General features: G+C 34.8%; 1 protein-coding gene across 2 annotated transcripts in view; it reads right to left on the reverse strand.

The window, feature by feature from the left end:
* Fntb (Farnesyl transferase beta subunit) overlaps window positions 1–12562 on the reverse strand; it is a 204627-nt gene that overhangs the window by 140309 nt on the left and 51756 nt on the right. For both annotated transcript variants that reach the window (XM_090398657.1, XM_090398658.1), the window contains exon 5: window positions 3180–3229. In XM_090398657.1, coding sequence (XP_090254783.1) covers window positions 3180–3229 — 50 coding nt within the window. The remainder of the gene's footprint in view (window positions 1–3179; window positions 3230–12562) is intronic.

The raw sequence follows: 12562 nt of genomic DNA on the forward strand, positions 1-12562 counted from the left end.
CAAGGACTAGAAGTTGATAGTGCATGGGAGGTAGTTAAGAAGTGCTTGCATGAAGCAATGGCTGACTGTATACCTAGAGTCCGAATAATAAATCAAGTAGGGGTTAAATGGATGAATAACACCATTAAGCTTGAGTTGCAAAAAAAGAAACAACTATGGAGGGAATTTAAGGAGAAGGGTGACCGGCAGGCACATGAACGCTATAAAGTGCAGGCCAGAAGGGTGACGAGTGTGGTAAGAAAAGCAAAAAAGGATTACGAAAGAACATTGGCCATGCAGGCTAAAGAGAATCCTAAACAGTTTTTTCGATATGTAGCAAGTAAAAGGAAAAATGTACATGGCAGATTGATTTTAAAGAATGCCGATGGTAGGGAGGTAACTGAATCAGTTGAGATAGTTGAGTTACTGAGTGAGCACTTTGCAAAAGTATATCATCCAGGTGGTGACATTGCAGAAACGAATAAACCAGTAGATTATACGGGAATTGTGGTTAATGAAGTGGAGGTGAGTAGTCTATTGCATAACCTCAATGTCAATACATCTGTGGGATTGGATGGTATACCAGCTCGTGTTGTACGAGAAGCAGCTAAAGAATTGTCAGTACCCTTGACCATTTTGTTTAATTTGAGTCTCGGGTCTGGGTTAGTCACAAGCGGGTGGAAAGAGGGGAAAATAGTTCCACTGCATAAAGGTGGTTCCAAGACTGCTGTTGTAAATTACCGACCGATTAGCATATCAGGAATCATTGTCAAGGTCTTAGAGAAATTAGTCAAGAAAAGAATACAGGATTGGATGGATGAAAATGGGATATTGTATGGGGGACAACATGGTTTTGTGAAGGGTAGATCATGCCTCAGTAACTTGCTCACGTTTTATAACACAGTGACGGCTGAACTGGATAGGGGTAATGGGTTTACAGTGATACTACTGGACCTTGCCAAGGCCTTTGATAGGATACCACATGGAACCCTAATCAGTAAACTGGAGCAGATGGGTATAGATATAGGGTTGGTGAGATGGATAAGAGGGTGGTTGAAGGAGAGATATCAAAGAGTGGTTTATTCAGGAGTGGAGTCTAAAAGACGTCTTTGACTAGTGGAGTGCCACAGGGCTCTGTTCTTGGACCACTGCTTTTCAATTTGTTCATCAATGATATTGGAAAGGATCTGAGAGGAAGTGTTCACTTGTTTGCTGATGATGCAAAGTTGGGTAGAGCAATTGTGAGTGCACAGGATGTCAAAATTTTACAGGATGATTTGGATAGTTTGGAGGACTGGGCTAGGAAAAATGGATGTCAATTTAATGTGGCAAAGTGTAAGGTTATGCACTTTGGGGTGAAAAGAATAGCAGCAGTATATCGCATTGGTGGAACCATACTCCAGGAGATTGATGAGGCCAGGGATTTGGGAGTGTTGGTGGATAGGGAATTGAAGTTTAGGGGGCACATTGCAAAAGTAACTAAAACAGCTCACCAAATCACTTGGCTTCTGAAAAATACTTTAACATGCAGAGACGAACAAGTTGTTGTTCCTCTGTATCGAGCCTTGATAAGACCCCATCTGGACTTCTGTGCCCAGCTATGGGCACCAGGGTTTCTTCGTGATGGGAGGAAGTGGAGAGGGTCCAGAGACGAGTGACCAAGATGATAGCAGGTCTGTGGAATGAACCTTATGAGAATAGGTTGAAGATTTGTGGGTTGCAGAAATTGGACGATAGGCGAAGGAGGGGTGATATGATTGAGACATTCAAATTACTGAAGGGTTTTTATAAGATTGATCCAGAAGATATTTTTGAAAATATGACTGGTGGTGGGAGGACTAGGGGCCATGCATGGAAGCTGGGCAAGAGCGTGGTTGACAAGGGTGTTAGAGCTAGGTTCTTTACTTGGAGAGTGGTAAATGAGTGGAATAAGCTTCCAGAGTCTGTTGTGGGTGCTACGACCATGAATGAGTTCAAGGCAAGGTATGATAGATACTGTGTGAATGTTGAATAGTTGTTCTTGACATGATGTTAGGGTCTCCCTCGATGAGTCTGTCGACTCCTTGGAGTTTCCCGGAACAATAATAATAATAATAATAAAACCATCTAAATATGTATGCATACACAGCTGATTTCAAAAAAGTGTACCAGACTGATTCAAGAAGTAGTATAATCATATTGCATAATTTAAAGATGTAATCATATGATGCCTAAAAATAGCACAAATTTATGAATAAGAGAAAAAATAACTGACAAAAGCAATCAAAATAATTATTTATTGAATAAACATCATGCAATGAAAAGTGTTGCATACAAATAAAAAAAAATTAACTTGGTCTTGCAATTGAAAATTCAAGCTAGAAGAATGCAGACATTGTTAATAAAAGAAAACAAGTTTGCTGATGTCTTTAGAATAAATATTCAGAATTATAATAGTGTCCTTTTTTTTTTCCTACAGCTGTAGTGTTTAGTATTCAATCACCATAACATGGGCTATTATTACAAAATAAGTTGCTCAAGCCATAATTATAATATAACAAATCCAAAGTGTGGTAACCTTAAGCTGCTAAAATATAACACTTACATAAACAATGAACAAAATGGGTATTCTCAAAACATTCATTTTTGATGAATAGCATTTCCAGATTAATGACATATTAGCAAACTAATAAGATCAGAGGCTGATTAAAAAAGATATTTTTGCCAAATGTCTTTTGGCAAACAATTCCGATATATTTCTCTGAATGAAATCTGACGTTGAAATTTTCACAAATTTATAAATATGCATCAAGTCATATTATCAATCAAGCTTGTTATGTCAAACTTCAAAGTTCATTTTCAGAAAACCCTTGCTCAACAATGAGAATGATAAGTCAGTGGTCTGTAATGCATTACTGCCTTTATGTAGTTTTCTAAATAATTTATATTTCATTTTTTATTGTTAATCAAGATGGCAGACAACAGTAAAATATAAATCATATGATTAGCAACAGAAGAAAATTTTCTTATTGCAACATCCTCAATTACATAATCACATTTATATCGTTATACCTGATGAATTACAGATTGCAAGTTGCAATCTGTAATTCATCAAGAACGCAAATGTAATTCTCTAAATGATAGAGCATTTTACCAAGTATATTTCTATAAAATTGCTGAACTTGTATATGCTAAAAAAAAACTGACAATTATCTGCTCACCTGCAAATCCTCCATCTGGACACTGACATTTTTTTAAAAATTGGGCAATGCTAGAATTAAACAAAGGCATTAGTTACTGCTAAATTCTTATCTTTTTGAATAAATGTGTAATTTTTTATTTAAATAAAGTATAATTTTCAGAATACTTTCTTGGTATTTATTTATTTTTTGTAAAATGGTCTATAAATTAATAATTGACTGAGAGGTTTGTTTTCATTAGTATACATTAAGATAGAGTCAACTCATTTCGGTCTGTATTTAATCTGTGTATATAATACTGAAAATGAATTGCAAAAGATTCCAAGTTGAGTAAATTGCTGTAGTTAATGAACAGCAGTTATTGCTCAGTCTATATCTGTGTATCATTTAAAAAAAAAAAAGGTGATTTGGGGGGAGAAGGCTTCCAGCAGTTTTTCAATCAAGCTTTTCAGGATTTCAACAAATTCACTGGGTACAGTAAAGTGCCATGGTGACACAGTTGACCATGCACACAAATACATTTGTATACAAAACTTCACTGCACATTTTAAAATCATCTTCTCCAGCACTGTTACTCTTATATACACTGGCATCTTTATGAAGAATGCAGTTTTAAAACCTCTTCAGCTGCTGGTCTAGAATGCTCCAGAAAAAAGCTGTATTATAAATTGTTCACAGTTCAATTCAGTAATTCTGTTTTGAACAATTCTGCATTATGGCAGATTCCATCTTCCACCAAATTTCTCTAATTACATCTGTCTCATGAATGCCTAAACATCAACAGAGTAGTAATTACATTTGAAATGAAACTCCAATATCATTTACCACAAAAGATTCAAAAACATAACGTTTTGTTATACATAAACCATATGCACATAATAGATGAATTAAAACCATATTGCTGTACACAAAGTAGCTATATTCTGAAAACAATTCCCTATTCATCCACATAAAAGTATCACTTCAATAATTTAATTACACTTTTAAGCAAACATAATACGATTGAAACATTACATTTGCACATAATCTATATATATGATAGTGGAAAATGAATGGAGAAATGTAGGGAAAGCCACCATCATTTTCTTTTAAGAGATATTAGTATTCTTCCCCCCCCCACCCCAATAATTATTGCTGATAACTAGTGCTACATTTCATCAATATATATTTGAATTATAGAAATATTAAATATTTTGCTTCAAAATGTTTCAGCTATTTTTTGATTGGAATTACTGGTGGCATGTAAGTGAAAGCAAGAAATGTGAGCTCTAATTTTTGAATGATTGTTTCTGTATGACATCACATAAATTGTTCAACTCTTTCAATTACTGTATAAAGTATGATAAGTGGAAGAGAAGCTTAGTGAAAAACACGCTGAATTCAGGCCAAATAGAGGCTATCAGGATCAGATTTTCACTTTACAACAAATAATTGAGAAATCATGGGAATATAACAAAGATCTGTATTTGTAGGTCTGGAAAAGGCATATGACAAGGTGCCAAGAGAGAAGCTATTCAAAACGCTACAGTTATATGGTGTCAATGGAGCATTTTATCAAACAATACTTAGTCCTTATTTGAGGTGTTAGTCAGCAGTTACAATTGAAGTACCGGAAGATGGTTTAATGTTAAATCTGGTGTCAGACAAGGATGTACATTATCCCCTCTATTATTTATTATCTATATGAATCACATTATGAACGAAAGTGGTATTAAACCTGATATGAAAACTGGAGATGTTAATCTCAGCTCTTTGCTCTAAGCTGATGATGTTATACTTCTAAATAAATCCGATACAAGTCTGCAAGATTCCCTGACTGAATTGAATAACTGTTTTAATAGATATGGTATGAAGGTCAGCAATAACAAGACAAAGACAATGAAAATAGGCAGAAGCATTGAAAATATCAACTGCATTGTGAGAATGGAGAACCTATAGAACAAGTAAAATATTTCAGCTACTTAGGCATGATTTTTAGTGAAGATGGTAAATTAAATATGGAAATAGACAACAGAATCAACAAAGCTGGTATGGTAGGAAGTCAACTGAATAAATTTATATGGAATAAGAGAGAAATTAGTCAAAAACACTAAATTAACTGTATACAAGACAATGTTCAAACCAATTTTAAATAATGGATCCGAGAGCTGGGTTATTATACTAGAGACCACAGATATGAGAGTCCTGAAAAAGATTAGGGGCATGAACAGATGGCACCAATGGTAATATCATATTAAAAACGGGGATATTAGGAAAGAACTTGGCACTATCAGCATCCAGGAATGCATTAACAGAGCTAATCTCAGGTGGTATAGTCACTTAAATAGAATGGGAGAGGAAAGATTAGCAAAACAAAGTTCTCTGCAAGGTTGGCAAAAAAAAGACCCAGAGGAAAACCAAGAAATAGGTGGATTGATATGGTAAAAAGCACCTTAGAAGACAGAAATATAAGATCTGGTGATGTTGGAGTCTTGACAGGTAACAGACTGATTTGGAGGAAAATTGTAGATAGGAAGTTAGTAATGATGTAAATTTTTCATGTAGTACTATCATATCCTGTACACTCCCTTGAGAGTACATGCCAGGAATTTGATGATAATGAGTATGATAAGTTTAGAGGACTGGTTGGTTGTTTTGGATTTATAGCCAAAGCAACTAAGGAGGCTACAAGGGCAGTATATAATAACTATAAATTGTGTGATCTGACCAGTTTGCCTGTTTTGTGGGATGAAAAAACCCAAGCTTTCTGGAGATGTTTAGAGGAAATTTATATTGCCACTTTTTGCACTATAATAGGATTAGTTTTAATTTATTTTTACTTGTCATGGGTAGGAGAGGAAAAGAATTCTTTAACATTTTGCACATGCATAAATCGCTGGCAGGAAGTAGCTTGGCATTTTGTATGCTGCCTCCACGTCAAGCAGTTGCATTTTCACAAAACTCATACACATGTTGAAAGTTTATTTTTCACTTGGTTAGACTATAATAAATTTAGTTTAATCCTTTATCCAAGTGTGAGAAAACAAAGTTTGCACCTGAAAGTATCTTGGCACACCGTTTGGCAACTCCTATAGGTAGAGATGACCTTGCTAATGCTTCTGCCTGGTATCTCCACTTGGGCCTGGCTCCCACTGAAGAGACCTCAATAAAGGTCGAAACTAGTCTGGGTGTGGCCCTTCTCTTAATGCATAACATTAGACATATCTGCAAGGAGATGTGTTTTGCATTATGGGAGATACTGAGATAGGGGTGTTGGTAGCTTGCTCCATCTTTGCAAGGAGTCGCCCTGGTGTTGTACCACCTTACCCCAGTCCTGAAGATACTTTCAGGCACAAACTTTGTTTGCTCACACTTGGATAAAGGATTAAACTAAATGTATTATAGTCTAACCAAGTGAAAAATAAACTTTCAGCATCTTTCTCTAAATCCAGAGTAATTTAATAAAAAGGTAGCACACTGTTTGGCAACTCTTATAGGTAGAGATGACTTTACTAATGCTTCTGTCTGGTATCTCCACTTGGGCCTGGCTCACACTGACGAGACTTCAATAAAGATCGAAACTAATCTGGGTAGTGGCCCTTCCCTTAATGCATAACATTATACATATCCACAAGGAGATGTGTTTTGCATTATGGGAGATACTGAGGTAGGAGTGATGTTAGCTTGATCCACCTTTGCAACGAGTTACCCGGTGTTGTACTACCTTACCCCAGTCCTGAAGATACTTTAAGGAGGAAACTTTGTTTGATCACACTTGGATAAAGGATTAAACTAAATTTATCATACACATGTTGGTTGCAACTTTTTCAGTAGAAGTTTATTTGTGCAATTATCATTTGTGAAGTCCCTTGAGGGTACATGTCAGGAATTTGATGATGATGATGAGTATGATAAGTTTAGAGAACTGGTTGGTTGTTTTGGATTTATAGCCAAAGCAACTAAGGAGGCTACAAGGGCAGTATATAATAACTATAAATTGTGTGTTCTGACCAGTTTGCCTGTTTTGTGGGATGAAATACTGAATGATGATGATACTGAATATCTCAAATGTAATTCAAGGTAATTTCAAGTTATATATATATATATATACATTCTTATATTGATCATTTTTTTTGCTCTATATAAATTGTGTGCTTTCTGATTCCAATGGCTGCCTTATAAACAGCTATCATACATTAATTAAATTAAGGGGATATTAGATCCCACATTGTTTTAAAACTGAATAGGAATCTCAAAGATGGTAATCAGAGAGTTTCATGCTGAATATAGTATAAAAAACTATATAAAAGTATCAGCGAATACTAGCGTGAGCTAAATGCAAGTATTCCTAGAACGTAGTACAAACACGGGCAACTCGTTGCAATGGGGAAAGTTCTGATCGCTATTCTTGGTATTTTCCATAATGTAAAAACACATTTCCTAGGAAACGTATGCTGTTATTACATTATGGTGGAAGGTCACTACCCAGACCGATTTCAGCCTTTATTGAGGCTTCATCAGTGAGTAGCTAGACCAAATTAATACCAAAGAGTATAGCGAAAAGAACTTATATACTCTGCTATACGAGTTGTCCAAAAGGTGCATCCATTAAGTTACTTAAATGTATAAAGAGCCAACAGGCTTCATTTCGGTGATATAAACATTAATTAAATTAAGGGGATATTAGATCCCACATTGTTTTAAAACTAAATAGGAAACTCAAAGATTGGAATCAGAGAGTTTAAGTATTTAAGCTATTATACATATTTTCTGGAACTGAAAATTTGAAAGATGTCAGGACAAATGTGTCTAGTTAGGTGGTATGGTTAGTGCTACAATAAATCTATTTATCTTGCATGTATGTAGCATAGTCTGTGGAAGGAGAGTGTTTTCCATTACGGGTGTCATTCCAGTTGTCTCTAATTACATTAATTGTTGCTAAATTTAGTACATAGACAATAAATGCCTCTGTACTGTTTTTAGTGATCTACTTGTTTTTCTTCCTTCTGCAGTATAGCATCTGTTGAGACTGAATTTCTTCACAGTATAGGTGAAAAAAAAATAATAAAGGACATAGTAAAAATTTATATATATTCCTGAATAAAAATGAATACTTCTATGCATTATAAGAAGTGATTTATCTACAACAAAATACCAGCATATGTGAGAAATCTATTATTGATAAGGTATAAAAGCTGATGACAAAAAAGAAAAAAGTAATTAATGTAGGATTCGCAAAAGAGTGGATAATTCTGATAATGATCAGATATTATGTATCTTATTATTATTGGAATTATTCACACTAAAGTATACTAATTCTCAGTAAACAAAAGAAAATTCTTAGAAAATTAAGCAAAATATAAAGAAAATAGAAGTGATACTCTTAACAAGTACAACAAATTTACAAGATGATCTGCTGATCCATCAACCCACATGTATTCCTGCCATACCTAAATGAATCTAGATTAGTTCATTAGATTAGTCCCTCCTATCATTATTTACTAAACTCCAAATGCATACAGTGGATATTTATTATTGGTTAGTTACTTATACTTTACAAGTAAATCTCTTTCCCTCTCCTTTGTAAGTTTTTCATGCCATCATACATTCACTTACACATGGCTTGAATTTATAGGATCACATGCTATTCACTCCATCCAACAACTTATAAGACACACATATAATATCACAAATGTTAATTATTAATAATTCATTTGCCAGTAATGAAAGTATTTCTACTTACACTTGTTCCTTCCTTTAGATTTTCCATTCTCACATGGCTTATTAATGATGGTTCACATATTTTCACCTAAGTAATTCCAATATACCAGCTAAATATAGCATTCTCCTACATATTCTTTTCTAATACAGTGGAATCTGCTTATTGTGATTGCAGATATTATCATCAATCAGCTATTGTTATCAAATTCAGTCAGTCCTAAAACACACCATTTGAAATGAATTAAAAATAAGCCATCTATTAAAATCAAAGTTCTGGTTATTGTTATCAAAATCCTCAAATGTTTAGCCTTTTGCATCTCAAAATTAAGAACTTGAAGGGTTAATCAGCAGAAAATTTTCAAAGAACATTTATCGAAATCTGACTTTTGTGTTAATCTTCTTGTAATCTTATTCTTCTGTATATCTTATATCTTCCAGGCAAATGCAGATGGATATAAATGCAGTCGAATTGTGATTTTTCGACTTTATTTTTTTGCTCTCTTTCAATAAGTGAATTTGACTTTAAGTGCTCATTAAAACAGCTCTTATTATTATGGCAGAAGCATGTAAAAAACGTAAAGATTTCTTTTCAAGAAAAGCAAAGAATTTTGGAGTGTTATGATAAGTTGCCCAAAATGAGTCAGCATAGTGCAGCTGTACTTTTAAAAATTTCATGCCCACTCTTGTGTGAGATCTTAAAAGCCAGATCAAACATTGAAACTTCAGCTCTTACTAATGAGAACATTGATCAGAATAGAGCCCAATCTGGTAAGGATACTCAAAGTTGAATCAGCATTAAAAATTTGGCTTAGTAATGTTCGTGAAAATAATGCTTGATTAATGGGCCTTGGAAGTGTCAGAAAGCAGAACTTGCAAAAACAATGGGCAAAGAAAATTTCACAACTGATGGATGGTTTAACAGGTGGAAAAAGTGAGAGAATATTGTGTACAAGCATATTCATGGTGAAGAAAAAAATTGCTGATTTTTTATAAGCTGATGCATGAATTAAGAACAAGTGGCCAAAAATTATTGCTGAATATTCTCCCGGGGATATTTACAATGCAGACAAAACAAGACTCTAAATAAAAGTAATAAAGGATTTAAATCATCAAAAGAGAAAGTGAGTTCTTTGTTGTGCTAATATGAAAGTTGGGAAACAAAAGCTCCTGGTGATTGGGAAAAGTAAAAAATCCTCAGTGTTTTAAAGGTGTCAAAAAGTTGCCTGTTGACTACAATTCTAGTGCAAATGCTTGGACGACTAATGCCATTTTCAATAATTGGTTAGTTAAGTGGGATCTTAAATTAAAGCAAAAAATTGTCTTGTTAGTAGACAACTGCACTGCACACAAAAACAAACAATTTATCATTAATTAACATCAAAGTAATCTTCTTGCCTTTGAACACTACATCGTTAATTCAACCATGTGACCAAGGCATCATACAAGTTTTTAAAGCCTATTATCACAGGGAAGTTCATGCGAGAATTATAGCTTAACTTGATTATATAAAAGACCAATCTGATGCAAGCGTAATTGCAAAAAGATTTCCTTTCTTGATGCATTGCATTTGGTAGCAATGTCATGGAAGCAAATCTCCAAGAAGGCTATTGAAAATTGCTTCCAAAAAAGTGGATTTTTTTTAAAACAAACTCTGAAACTCCTTCTTCCAAAGAATTTGAATATCTTACAAATGAAATTTTTGATAAAACCCCAGACAGTATGTCAAAGGAAGAATTTGAAAATTGGTTGGATATTGATAACGTTGAAGTGGTGGCTATGATGACAGTGTCAGAAATATGTCAAGCTGCTTCCAATAAGAACTTTAAACTAAAAGAAGAAAGTGAACCCAATACAAGTATAGCAGAACAAATTTTAGAAGCTCTTCCAACCAATGCCCAGATGCAAGAAGCTACAAATATTTCGTCATGGCATACAACATAGAGCAACAAACTTCAACAAACTTCAATGAGTATTGAGCAATTTATTCATGAACTACTACATTCAAACACACAACAGACAGTGCTAGATAAGTTTTCAAAATAAATTTTATGTTATTGCTTATTAAAAAGTTGTTTATAACAATAAATTGAAATAAATTATGCAATTTTTTATATCCTTTGCGTAATGTTATCAGCCAGTTATTATCATCAAAAAGCGACTCTCCCAAAGCGATCACAACAAGTGGCGTCTACTGTATATCCTAAAACAAACACATTGTCGTCACATCCCTACACAGATTTGGGGACAATTAAAGAACTATTTACTATATATAGCGCATTCAATGAAAAGAAAGCATGAAATTTCCGAGGGGCACAGTGTTTTCTCTCATTCCATCAGATAGTTTGAGTGACAACAAAAGAATCCTTTATCCAAGCGTAAGCAAACAAAGTTTGCACCTGAAGTATTTTCAGGACCAGGGCAATTCGTGGTAAAGGTGGTATGACTTCACATCACTTGCCATAGTATCCCATAATGCAAAGCACATCTCTTTGCAGACACGTATAATGCTATATATTATAGGAAGGGTCACTGCCCAGACTGGTTTCGACCTTTATTGAGGTCTCTTCAGCAGAAGCCAGACTCAGAGGTGATACTAAGGTTGAAGTAATGCAGGAGTCATATTTTCCTATACCAGTTATCAAAAGGTGTCACACCTTATTATTATATTACTCTGGATTAAAGAAAGGTTACTGGAAGACTTCCAACTTCTACTTTCACTAGTCACCTTCCTTTTTCAGGACACTGCACTCCCACACAACTCCTGTTGGTCAACCATCCCTGTAACTAAGCTACCAACTGACTATTCATTCCCAAATTTCTTCATCTTTCCTTTTCCTATAAACTCCCATCCCTCCTTTAGTAAGTGCTTATCAACCAAATTTTGTAATCCTCAAGCTGCTAATCCTCACGGGTATATTCCACAGATCAGTTATACTGCAATTTTTATTATTTTTAAATAATCTTTTTTATTATTTTTAAAGTATATGTTATTATACTAATTATGTATAAGTATTTATTTATTCCAGGCTAAAGATATGTGCAATACATCTCTATTATAGAGACCTAGCCTCTTCTTTACCAAGACAGCACTGTGTGGCGAAGAGTCACATCCTTCCAGAGGTGCCCCCGTTTTCATAGAACAGTGCAGATCTAGACTGGAAAGTTGAAAAATATTCCAGAGAAAGGCAATGGCAAACCACCTCTGTACCTTGCCAAGGACATTCCACGAACATGCCAAAAATGAGAAAGTATGATATGGTGCTGGATGGTAAGACCCCCAGGCCTGAAGGCATCCAACATGCAACTGGAGAAGAACAGAGGGCTTCCACAAGTAGAACTAGTTTTTATGATGAGTCCAGGTCAAACCTGGAAGGAAGCTTGGTCACAGATGTTGCTAGTTGGAAAAGGGAGGCTCCCTGTTTCACAAAAACCACAGGATTGGAACTTGGAATGTTAGAAGTATGAATCAAGGTAAACTGGAAATGGAGCACAAGAAGCTGGATATATTGGGAATAAGTGAACTTAGATGGACAGGAATGGGCCATTTTCAGTCAGGGGACTATATGGTGTATTACTCAGGACATGAGACAAGTCGAAAAAATGGAGTATCTTTCTTACACAGGAAAAAGATGGCTAGGTATGTATTGGGTTATAATCCGGTGAGTAACAGAATCATTTCTCTCAGAGTGAGTGGACAATCCAAT

Source organism: Typopeltis vanoorti, chromosome 10 (assembly GCF_054136105.1).
Source record: "Typopeltis vanoorti isolate ZY-2024b chromosome 10, IOZ_Tvanoo_1.0, whole genome shotgun sequence".
NCBI lineage: Eukaryota > Metazoa > Arthropoda > Arachnida > Uropygi > Thelyphonidae > Typopeltis > Typopeltis vanoorti.